The 12,905-nt window shown below is 45.1% G+C and overlaps 1 protein-coding gene and 1 long non-coding RNA gene across 2 annotated transcripts in view; both read right to left on the bottom strand.

Annotated features, from left to right (window-relative positions):
* The window catches only part of LOC111978020 (neurexin-1a-like), a 115,675-nt gene extending 111,906 nt beyond the window's left edge, over positions 1 to 3,769 (bottom strand). Inside the window, exons 1-2 of the mRNA XM_070448208.1 lie at positions 3,684 to 3,769; positions 3,101 to 3,353 (exon numbers count right to left, since the gene is read on the bottom strand). Coding sequence (XP_070304309.1) covers positions 3,101 to 3,353; positions 3,684 to 3,701 — 271 coding nt within the window. The 5' untranslated portion in view covers positions 3,702 to 3,769. The remainder of the gene's footprint in view (positions 1 to 3,100; positions 3,354 to 3,683) is intronic.
* Positions 1 to 12,905, bottom strand: part of LOC139029192 (uncharacterized) — a 1,029,896-nt gene that overhangs the window by 439,072 nt on the left and 577,919 nt on the right. The window lies entirely within an intron of this gene.

Genomic DNA, 12,905 nt, shown 5'->3' with positions numbered 1-12,905 from the left:
GCGCTTGCTCGTTCTGGTACAAGTAACTTCGCCCGCTTTCTCCCGTTCTAGATACGTCCGTCTGTCCGCCGCTCTCTGGTTCGCTAGTCGGCTCATGACCCCAAACATATCCCAGGTTTAGCGTATTTTATGTCGTTGTTGTAGCCCCTTCTACTGAGGTTGGTAAACTCTTTAACTCCCGCATTGTCCCTAAACACTGATCCAAACTGTACAGGCGTCTGACTCGCTCTCTTCATACCAGCTACTTACACCAGCAGCCCTGGACGGTTCCTAGAGAACTTAAATATGGAGGGGACAGCACGTGACGATAGCACTGGATCGTGGCAGTGGGGTTCTATGAACTAGTAAACTCTCCTTCACACGGAAACGATCTATCACTTCTCAAGCATCTCCAATCTCAAAAAAATTAAAATCTAGAAATCAGCTTCCTATTTCGCCAACAAAGTACACCAAGGCATTTCACTCACTGCTGCCAAACCATTAACACACACTCGTAAATGCTGCACATTCAAATACCCCCTTATACTCTGGGTGATGACTTTTCTTTCACAATGTCACTTGGGTTCTTGCAGGCATTTAAAGTTGTTCAAGTAATGCATGCAATGCGCATAACTAGGAGCAAGCGCGCTCACACTGAAAAGGTGATAAAACAGAGTATCTGAGCTGGATTAAAGGCCCTATCCTCATTTTATAACGCTCTTACACTATTAATATTTTTGATTTTAACGCTTTATTTTAACTAGGGTAAGTCATTTAAAGAACCAAATTATTATAACGATCACAACTGACAACTGGACCACATACAGCACCACCACAATATTACACACACACATACAGCACAATTCACACATTACGGCACACAGCAAGCCTAAACCGGACGAAGCTGGGGGCCCAATTGTGTGCCACCTATGGGTCCCAATACGGTGGTGTGTTCAGCTGGAATGACCCAGGGTCTGTAGCATTCACACAGAGACACACACACCACGAGACACACACCACACACACACCAACACACACGAGCACAGCACAGACAGTAACATCAAACACACACACCACACACACAAACATACATAGACACACACACACACACACAACACACACACACACACACACACACACACACACACACACTCAGACATACACACACACACACACAGCACACACAACACACAGAGACACACACACAGAGACATGCACACACACACGCACTCAGACATACACACAAACATACATAGACACACACACACACACACCACGCACACACACACACACCACACACACACCACACACACACACACACACAAACACACAACACAACACACAACACACAGAGACACACACACACACACAACACACACACACACACAGAGACACACACACACAGAGAACACACACACAGAGGCACACAGGAAGACAACACAAAACACACAGAGACAAACACACAAAACAGAGACACACAAAACACACAAGAACAAAAACACACACAGAAAACACAGAGACACACAAACACACACACAACACACACACACACACACACACAACACACACACACACCACAACACCACACACACACACAACACACACCACACACACACACACAACACACACACACACACACACACACACACACAGAGAAAGGGAGGTGGTCATTCCTCTCTCTTCTCTGACAAAGCATCCCAAATCTGCAGCATGTGTAATGAACGGCTTAAGCCCTTCTCTTTTAAGGCAGCCTTTGATGTCAAATATATTCACATTTTCTTTCTGACACCCTCCGCCCCCCTTCTCCATCACCATTAAATCCCACACTACTTTGTTGAAACCTTTCAACAAACAAGACATCCCTACAACTACAGAGACCTTTCAACAAACAAGACATCCCTACACTACATAGACCTTTCAACAAACAAGACATCCTACACTACATTGACCTTCAACAAACAAGACATCCCTACACTCATTGACCTTTCAACAAAGAATCCCTACACTACATTGACCTTTCAACAAACAAGACAAACAAGACATCCCTACACTACATTGACCTTTCAACAAACAAGACAAACAAGACATCCCTACACTACAGAGACCTTTCAACAAACGAGACAATCAAGACATCCCTACACTACAGCCAGAAACATTAAGCCAGCAGCATACTGCTCTGCATACCACTGCTGGCTTGCTTCTGAAGCTATGCAGGGTTGGTCCTGGTCAGTCCTGGATGGGAGACCAATGCTGCTGGAAGTGGTGTTGGAGGTCCAGTAGGAGGCACCCTTTCCTCTGGTCTAAAATATCCCAATGCCCAGGGCAGTGATTGGGGACTCTGTGTAGGGTGCTGTCTTTCGGATGGGATGTTAAAAGGGTGTCCTGACTCGCCTGAGGTCATTAAAGATCCCATGGCACGTATTGTAAGAGTAGGGGTGTTAACCCTGGTGTCCTGGCTAAATTCCCAATCTGGCCCTCAAACCATCACGGTTACCTAATAATCCCCAGTTTATGATTGGCTCATTTATCCCCCTCCTCTCCCCTGTAACTATACCCCAGGTCGTTGGTGTAAATGAGAATGTGTTCTCAGTCAACTTATCTGGTAACATATAAATAAAAACCCCAGAGACCTTTCAACAAGACTACACTACAGAGACCTTTCAACAAGACTACACTACAGAGACCTTTCAACAAGACAGCCCTACACTACAGAGACCTTTCAACAAGACAGCCCTGCACTACAGAGACATTTCAACAAGACAGCCCTACACTACATAGCCCTTTCAACAAGACAGCCCTACACTACAGAGACCTTTCAACAAGACAGCCCTACACTACAGAGACCTTTCAACAAGACAGCCCTACACTACAGAGACCTTTCAACAAGACAGCCCTACACTACATAGACCTTTCAACAAGACAGCCCTACACTACAGAGACCTTTCAACACAAACCATACTTTATCTATACACAATAATCTCAATGTCACAACTGTGTAAACAATCTTAATCTGTATCTCAACCAAACAATTTATACAAGGGATGTGTCTAACCTCTCTCACTGGAGTAACAACACTCTGTATCAAAACCAGAAATATATCAAATATGTATGGATGTCTTACCCCTCTCACAGGAGCGGCCCAGGTATCCCGTCCCCGAGCAGTCACAGACGTAACGGTTCCATCCCTCCCGACAGACCCCGTTATTCTGGCAGGGATTTGACAGGCACTGCTTGGGCGGTTCTTTAGAACAGGATGGTTTGACCCCAGCAGCCTTCTGAACCTCGGCCATGCGGCGGACATCTTTACTCTGGCCATCGATGAACAGGTCCCGGATGCAGCCCACGTAGCCATAGTTTAGGAGAGCTGTCCAGACCTGGAGACACGTGAAATAAAACTGGTGACTGGGGAGCTGCTTATTTCAGATCACTACTACCATCCACTACCATTGTGCCCTTGAGAAAGGCATAATTAACCTCTAAGCTGCTACAGGTTCACTACACTCTGGTTGAATATGTGTGTGTGTGTGTGTGTGTGTGGTGTGCTGGGGGAACATGTTGTGTGTGTGTGTGGGGGTGTGTGTGTGTGTGTGTGTGTGTGTGTGTGTGTGTTGTGGTGTGGTGTGTGTGTGTGTGTGTGTGTGTGTTGTGGTGTGGTGTGTGTTGTGTGTGTGTGTGTGTGTGTGAGCGTGTGTTGAGTGTTGTACCTCTGTAGGGAACACCATGCCCAGTTTATTCTCTGGTAGCCTCCCAGGTACAGGTTATCGTCCAGGTCCAGGATCTCACTCTCTCCTGGGGCTGTGTAAGCCTGGCGCGGGTGTTGATGGAGATGGGACCTGGGTGGAGACAGGAGGAGTGTTGAAGTTTACCACTTGGCAGGGTTGATTTGTTATTATAGATGGATCCTGAATGTAATACGCACATCCATCAACATCAATAAAGCATTTCAAGGTAAAATCTACACTTGTTGTATTCAGCGCATGTGGCAAATACAGGTTGATTTGATTTGAAACAACTGTTCATATATTGTATCCCATTCAAATGTCAATGGAATGGAATGAAACCCTACTACAGCTTCACAAGCACCACTGAAAACAGGATGGATCCATAAAGGGTTCAATACAGATGGAGAAAGACGTTTAATTTGTTTAATTTATCACTACCAGGTTGAGATATTTTCTTCTGGAATGAACGTAAACAACCTGGGTTCAAATACTATTTAAAATCATTCAAATACATTCAACATTTTCTCTAGCTGGGTTTTCTCTTTTTGACTGTCCTATTAATTCCATTAAGCCAAGCAGACTCAATCGAGCACAGATAAAGTTTTAAATAGTAGTTGAACCCAGGTCTGGCATTGATACAACACTAAACAATATTGCTGCGAGCCGAGGCCCATTAGTAATCTGTGATCCCATAAAAGTAACTCTCCATTCTACCTCCTTGTATTTCCCCCTATTGTATATCTCATTCATCAATACAGCAGCAGTCATAAAATAATAACGGGGGGGCTCTATCATTTTCAGAGCCGACCCAAACAACAAACCCTGTCTTGGCCATATTTCAGAGTGATTAACGAACTGCAGGTTGTTTCTCTCTCTCTCTCGCTATATATATATAAGTTTCCAACACATAAACCTGGCTAGGAGAGTGTGTGTTCCCTCTCCTTGATTTATCACTCTCATTCATCTTTTTTCGATGGTAAATAACACAGGACCTGACTGGACTGTAAAGAGTATGGACTGTGTGTGTGTGTGTGGTGTGTGGTGTGTGTGTGTGGGGGGGGGGGGGGGGGGGTGACATGTGTGTACAAATAACTAATGGCAGGTGCATTCACTAGCCGGAACCAGTTGTCCTCCTCCTCACAGTAATCTATACCACGGCTCTGAAGTGCTAAGGTACGGAGCTACTGGGCTGAGAAGAACCATACAGGAAAAGAGAGAGTGAGAAAGGGCAGAAAACAGAGAGAGAGAGAGAGAAGAGAGAGAAAAGAGAGCAAACGATAGAGAGAGGGAGAGAGACATAGAGAGATAGAGAGATAAATACTATATATATAGAGAGAGAGTGACAGAGGTTAAGGGGGGGGGGTACCTGGAGAGATACCTGGAGAGATACCTGGAGAGATACCTGGCAGGGCTGAGAACAGACTCAGAAGAACTATCCAGAGATGAGAGGGAGGGAGTGCAGGAGGGCGGGATGGTGAGAAGAAGAAGGGAGCAGAGAGAAATGTGATTGAGAGGGAAGGATATTTGTCATCCAGTAGTAGCAGTAATTTACTTTTTGATTGACACGCTGGGTCACAAGGTATGACTCAAACACCCAGAAAATGCAACTCTCCTCGATGTTATCCTCACAAATAATCTCCCAGTTGCTAATATATGCATATTATTAACAATCTGAAGTTTCTAAAACTGTTTGAATGATGTCTGTGAGTATAACAGAAACTCATATGGCAGGATAAAACCTGAGAAAATCCAACCAGGAAGTGGGAAATCTGAGGTTTGTAGTTTTCAACTATTTGGCATATTGAATATACAGTGTCTATGGGGTCAAATTGCACTTCCTAAGGCTTCCACTAGATGTCAACAGTCTTTAGAACCTTGTTTGATGCTTCTACTGTGAAGTGGGGGCGAATGAGAGGGGATTGAGTAAGGTCTCTCCCAGAGAGTAGAGTAAGGTCTCTAGCCATGCCGCCTTGCCCGTCCAACATTTCCTCATCTCCCACCCCTTCCAATGCGACTATACCCGATGCTTCTCCCTCTTTTTTCCCCTGCCCCGCTACAAAGTTTCTACCTGCAGGCAGTCACTGAGTCCCAGGTGATAAAGGAGATCCTTAAACGTAGACCCTTTCTTCTTTAAGGTTACTGTCCTTATCATCGCCGAGCATATCTCCAAACTGTTTAACCTGTCCTTCCTTTCTGGGGAAGTTCCCATTGCTTGGAAGTCAGCCACAGTTTGTCCTTTATTTAAAGGGAGAGATCAAGCTGATCTTAACTGTTATAGGCCTATTTCAATTTTGCCCTGTTTATCAAAAGCATTGGAAAAACTTGTCAATAATCAACTGAATGGCTTACTTGATGTCTATTGTATTTTCTCGGGTAAGCAATCTGGTTTCCACTCAGGTTATGGATGTGTCACTGCCACCTTAAAGGTCCTCAATGACGTCACCATTGCCCTTGATTCTAAGCAATAGTGTGCTGCTATTTTTATTGACTTGGCCAAAGCTGTTGATACGGTAGACCATTCTGTTCTTGTGGGCCGGCTAAGGAGTATTGGTGTCTCTGAGGGGTCTTTGGGCTGGTTTGCTAACTACCTCTCTCAAAGACTGTGGTGTATAAATTTAGAAAATCTGCTGTCTCAGCCACTGCCTGTCACTAAGGTAGTACCCCAAGGCTTGATCCTAGGCCCCATGCTCTTCTCAATTTACATCAACAACTACTCAGGCAGTAGGAAGCTCACTCATCCATTTATATGCAGATGATACAGTCTTAACCTCAGCTGGTCCCTCCCCGGATTTTGTGTTAAATGCTCTACAACAAAGCTTTCTTAGTGTCCAACAAGCTTTCTCTACCCTTAACCTTGTTATGAACACCTCCAAAACAAAGGTCATGTGGTTTGGTAAAAAGAATGCCCCTCCGCCCACAGGTGTTATTACTACCTCTGAGGGTTTAGAGCTTGAAGTAGTCACCTCATACACGTACTTAGGAGTATGGCTCTCCTTAATGTCAATATGCCTTGTCCACTGCTGTTCTGGTTAGTGATTATTGGCTTATTTCACTGTAGAGCCTCTAGCCCTGCTCTTTATACCTTATCCAAACTTTCAGTTCCACCACCCACACATGCGATGACATCACCTGGTTTCAATGATGTAGAGACAATGATGTAGAGACATTATCTCTCTCATCATCACTCAATACCTAGGTTTACCTCCACTGTATTCACATCCTACCATACCTTTGTCTGTACATTATTCCTTGAAGCTATTTTATCGCCCCCAGAAACGTCCTTTSACTCTCTGTTRTAGACGTTCTAGACGACCAATTCTCATAGKTTTTAGCCGTACCCTTATCCTACTCCTCCTCTGTTCCTCTGGTGATGTAGAGGTGAATCCAGGCCCTGCAGTACCTAGCTCCACTCCTATTCCCCAGGCGCTCTATTTTGATGACTTATGTAACCGTAATAGCCTTGGTTTCATGCATGTTAACATTAGAAGCCTCCTCCCTAAGTTTGTTTTATTCACTGCTTTAGCACACTCTGCCAACCCGGATGTTCTAGCCGTGTCTGAATCCTGGCTTAGGAAGACCACCAAAAATTCTGAAATCTCCATTCCTAACTACAACATTTTCAGACAAGATAGAACGGCCAAAGGGGGCGGTGTTGCAATCTACTGCAAAGATAGCCTCCAGAGTTCTGTCCTACAATCCAGGTCTGTACCCAAGCAATTTGAACTTCTACTTTTAAAAATCCACCTCTCTAAAAACAAGTCTCTCACCGTTGCCGCCTGCTATAGACCACCCTTTGCCCCCAGCTGTGCTCTGGACACCATATGTGAACTGATTGCCCCCCATCTGTCTTCAGAGCTCGTGCTGCTAGGCGACCTAAACTGGAACATGCTTTACACCCCAGCCATCCTACAATCTAAGCTTGATGCCCTCAATCTCACACAAATTATCAATGAACCTACCAGGTACCACCCCAAACTCGTAAACACGGGCACCCTCATAGATATCATCCTAACCAACTTGCCCTCTAAATACACCTCTGCTGTTTTCAACCAAGATCTCAGRGATCACTGCCTCATTGCCTGCATCCGTAATGGGTCAGCGTTCAAACGATCTCCACTCATCACTGTCAACCGCTCCCTGAAACACTTCAGTGAGCAGGCCTTTCTAATCGACCTGGCCGGGGTATCCTGGAWYGATATTGATCTCATCCCGTCAGTAGAGGATGCCTGGTTATTTTTTTTAAATGCCTTCCTCACCATCTTAAATAAGCATGCCCCATTCAAGAAATTTAGAACCGGGAACAGATATAGCCCTTGGTTCTCTCCAGACCTGACTGCCCTTAACCAACACAAAAACATCCTATGGCGTTCTGCATTAGCATCGAACAGCCCCCGTGATATGCAACTTTTCAGGGAAGCTAGAAACCAGAATACACAGGCAGTTAGAAAAGCCAAGGCTAGCTTTTTCATGCAGACATTTGCTTCCTGCAACACAAACTCAAAAAAGTTCTGGGACACTGTAAAGTCCGTGGAGAATAAGAACACCTCCTCCCAGCTGCCCACTGCACTGAGGACAGTAAACACTGTCACCACCGATAAATCCATTATAATTGATAATTTCAATAAGCATTTTTCTACGGCTGGCCATGCTTTCCACCTGGTTACCACTACCCCGGTCAACAGCACTTCACCCCCCACAGCAACTTGCCCAAGCCTTCCCCATTTCTCCTTCTCCCAAATCCAGTCAGCTGATGTTCTGAAACAGCTGCAAAATCTGGACCCCTACAAATCAGCCGGGCTAGACAATCTGGATCCTTTCTTTCTAAAATGATCTGCCGAAATTGTTGCAACTCCTATTACTAGCCTGTTCAACCTCTCTTTCGTGTCGTCTGAGAATCCCAAAGATTGGAAAGCAGCTGCGGTCATCCCCCTCTTCAAAGGGGGGGACACTCTTGACACAAATTGCTACAGACCTATATCTATCCTACCCTGCCTTTCTAAGGTCTTCGAAACCAAGTCAACAAACAGATTGCCGACCATTTTGAATACCACCATACCTTCTCCGCTATGCAATCTGGTTTCAGAGCTGGTCATGGGTGCACCTCAGCCATGCTCAAGGTCCTAAACGATATCCTAACCGCCATCGATAAGAAACAACACTGTGCAGCCGTATTCATTGACCTGGCCAAGGCTTTCGACTCTGTCAATCACCACATCCTCATCGGCAAACTCGATAGCCTTGGTTTCTCAAATGATTGCCTCGCCTGGTTCACCAACTACTTCTCTCATAGAGTTCAGTGTGTCAAATCGGAGGGCCTGTTGTCTGGGCCTCTGGCAGTCTCTATGGGGGTGCCACAGGGTTCAATTCTTGGACCGAATCTCTTCTCTGTATACATCAATGATGTCGCTCTTGCTGCTGGTGAGTCTCTGATCCACCTCTATGCAGACAACACCATTCTGTATACTCCTGGCCCTTCTTTGGACACTCTGTTAACAACCCTCCAGACGAGCTTCAATGCCATACAACTCTCCTTCCATAGCCTCCAATTGCTCTTAAATACAAGTAAAACTAAATGCATGCTCTTCAACCGATAGCTGCCTGCACATGCCCGCCTGTCCAACATCACTACTCTGTACGGTTCTGACTTAGAATATGTGGACAACTACAAATACCTAGGTGTCTGGTTAGACTGTAAACTCTCCTCCAGACTCACATCAAACATCTCCAATCCAAAGTTAAATCTAGAATTGGCTTCCTATTTCGCAACAAATTATCCTTCACTCATGCTGCCAAACATACCCTTGTAAAACTGACCATCCTACCGATCCTCGACTTCGGCGATGTCATTTACAAAATAGCCTCCAAWACCCTACTCAATAAATTGGATGCGGTCTATCACAGTGCCATCCGTTTTGTCACCAAAGCCCCATATACTACCCACCACTGCGACCTGTACGCTCTCGTTGGCTGGCCCTCGCTTCATACTCGTCGCCAAACCCACTGGCTCCAGGTCATCCGCAAGACCCTGCTAGGTAAAGTCCCCCCTTATCTCAGCTCGCTGGTCATCATAGCAGCACCCACCTGTAGCACGCGCTCCAGCAGGTATATCTCTCTGGTCACCCCCAAACCAATTCTTCCTTTGGCCGCCTCTCCTTCCAGTTCTCTGCTGCCAATGACTGGAATGAACTACAAAAATCTTTGAAACTGGAAACACTTATCTCCCTCACTAGCTTTAGGCACCAGCTGTCAGAGCAGCTCACAGATTACTGCAGCTGTACATAGCCCATCTATAATTTAGCCCAAACAACTACCTCTCCCACTACTGTATTCATTTATTTTGCTCATTTGCACCCCATTATTTCTATCTCTACTTTGCACATTCTTTCACTGCAAATCTACCATTCCAGTGTTTTACTTGCTATATTGTATTTACTTCGCCACCATGGCCTTTTTTTGCCTTTACCTTCCTTATCTCACCTCATTTGCTCACATTGTATATATACTTATTTTTCTACTGTATTATTGACTGTATGTTTGTTTTACTCCATGTGTAACTCTGTGTTGTTGTATGTATCGAACTGCTTTGCTTTATCTTGGCCAGGTCGCAATTGTAAATGAGAACTTGTTCTCAACTTGCCTACCTGGTTAAATAAAGGTGAAATATATATATATATATTTTTAAATGTAAATAAAAATGTGTTCTTAACTGACTTGCCTAGTTAAATAAAGGTTAAAACAAAAATATATATTTTTTAAATTAAAATATTCTTACATTTAAATTTTTTGTGTTATTAGATACATCAAGGAATAACTTTTGGATATCAGATGGGTGGTAACTCACCGTTATTACCAGCATTACGACCAGGAATATGACTTTCAAAATCGGATCCTTCGTTCTTTTGTTTACCCGACCTAGAATACCTCACAATCAAATGCCGATCATATTACCTCCCAAGAGAATTATCTTTGGTTATAGTCACAGCCGTGTGTATTCCTCTCAAGCCGATACACCGACGGCCCTCAAATAACTTCACTGAAAATTGGAAACCACAAATCCTGAGGCCGCATTTATTGTAGCTGGGGATTTTAACATAGCAAATTTGAGAAATGTTTTACCGAAGTTCTATCAACACATTGACTGTAGTACTCGTGGTCCTAAAACTGCAACTCCAACTTCCGGGATGCCTACAAGGCCCTCCCCAGCCCTCCCTTCGGCAAATCTGATCATGACTCAGTTTTGCTCCTCCCTTCCTGTAGGAAGAAACTAACAGGAAGAATCCATGCTAAGGACTGGTCTGACCAATCGGAATCCACGGTTCAAGATTGTTTTGATCAAGTGGACTAGGATATGTTCAGGGTAGCCTCCGAGAACAACATAGACAAATACACTGATATGGTGACTGAGTTTATCAGGAAGTGTACAGGATATGTTGTACCCACTGTGACTATTAAAACCTAACTTGACCAGAAACCATGGAGAGATGGCAGCATTCACGCAAAACTGGAAGTGTGAATCCTTGCATTTAATCACGGTAAGGTGACTGGGAATGTGGCCGAATATAAACAGTGTAGTTATTCTCTCCATAAGGCAATAAAACAGGCAAAACGTCAGTATAGAGACTATGTGGAGTCGCATTCCAATGGCTCAGACAGGAGACGTATGTGGCAGGGTCTACAGACAATCACGGACTACAAAGGGAAATCCAGCCACATCGCGGACCGGTGTCTTGCTTCCGGACAAGCTAAACACCTTCTTCGCCCGCTTTGAGGATAACACTGTGCCACCGAAACGGCCCGCTACCAAGGACTGTGGGTGCTCATTTTCCATGGCCGACGTGAGTAAGACATTTAAGCGGGTTAACCCTCGCAAGGCTGCTGGCCCAGATGGTATCCCTAGTCGCGTCCTCAGAGCATGTGCAGACCAGCTGGCTGGAGTGTTTACAGACATATTCAATAGCTCCATATCCCAGGCTGCTGTCCCCAAATGCTTCAAGATGTCCACCATTGTTCCTGTACCCAAGAAAGCAAAGATAACTGAACTAAATGACTAGTCATGGACCACATCACCTCTACCTTACCTGACACCCTAGACCCACTTCAATTTGCTTATCACCCCAATAGATCATCAGACGATGCAATCGCCCTCGCACTGCACACTGCCCTATCCCATCTGGGCAAGAAGGATACCTATGTAAGAATGATGTTCATTTGCTCTTGCACAGCATTCAACATCACAGTACCCTCCAAGCTCACTTTAAGCTTGAGGCCCTGTGAACCCCGCCCTGTGCAACTGGGTCCTGGACGTCCTGACGGGCCGCCCCCCAGGTAGTGAAGGTAGGAAACAACACCTCCACTTCGCTGATCCTCAACCCTGGTGCCCCACAAGGATGCGTACTCAGCCTGTGCTACCTGTTCACCCATGACTGCGTGGCCACGCACACCTCCAATTTAATCATCAAGTTTGCAGACGACACAACAGTAGTAGGCCTGTTTACCAACAAAAACGAGAGTGTGGTGGGAGTGTGGTGCAAGGAAAATAACCTCTCACCCAACGTCAACAAAACAAAGGAGCTTATTGTGGAATTCAGCAAACAGCAGAAGGAGCACGCCCCTATCCACATCACTGGAATCACAGTGGAGAAGGTGGAAAGCTTCAAGTTCCTCGGCGTACACATCACTGACAAACTGCAATGATCCACCCACACAGACATTGTGGTACAGAAGGTGCAACAGTGCCTCTTCAACCTCAGGAGGCTGAAGAAATTTGGCATGGAACCTAAAATCCTCACATATTTCTACAGTTGCACAATTGAGACCATCCTGTTGGGCTGTATGACCGCAATGTATGGCAACTGCACCGCCCGCAACCGCAGGGCTCTCCAGAGGGTGGTGCGGATCACAGGGGGAAACTACCTGCCTCCAGAACACCAGAACACCACGCCGCTCTGACATATCTTTACCAAATATTTATATATTCTCAATTCCAATCTTTTACTTTAGATTTGAGTGTATTGTGGGTATTGTTGTGAAATTGTTAGATATTACTTGTTAGATATTACTGAACTGTTGAAGTTAGAAACACAAGCATTTCGCTACACCCGCAATAATATCTGCTAAACACGTGTATGTGTCAGCATATGCGCTACTGGTGTAGAAGTCAGGTGCAGGAGAGCAGAGAGTTGTGATCAGGCGCACACTTTATTC

Source organism: Salvelinus sp. IW2-2015, linkage group LG18, assembly GCF_002910315.2.
Source record: "Salvelinus sp. IW2-2015 linkage group LG18, ASM291031v2, whole genome shotgun sequence".
Lineage (NCBI taxonomy): Eukaryota > Metazoa > Chordata > Actinopteri > Salmoniformes > Salmonidae > Salvelinus > Salvelinus sp. IW2-2015.
Note: the sequence above shows the minus strand (reverse complement) of the source record. Positions and strands in the feature narration are given on the sequence as shown.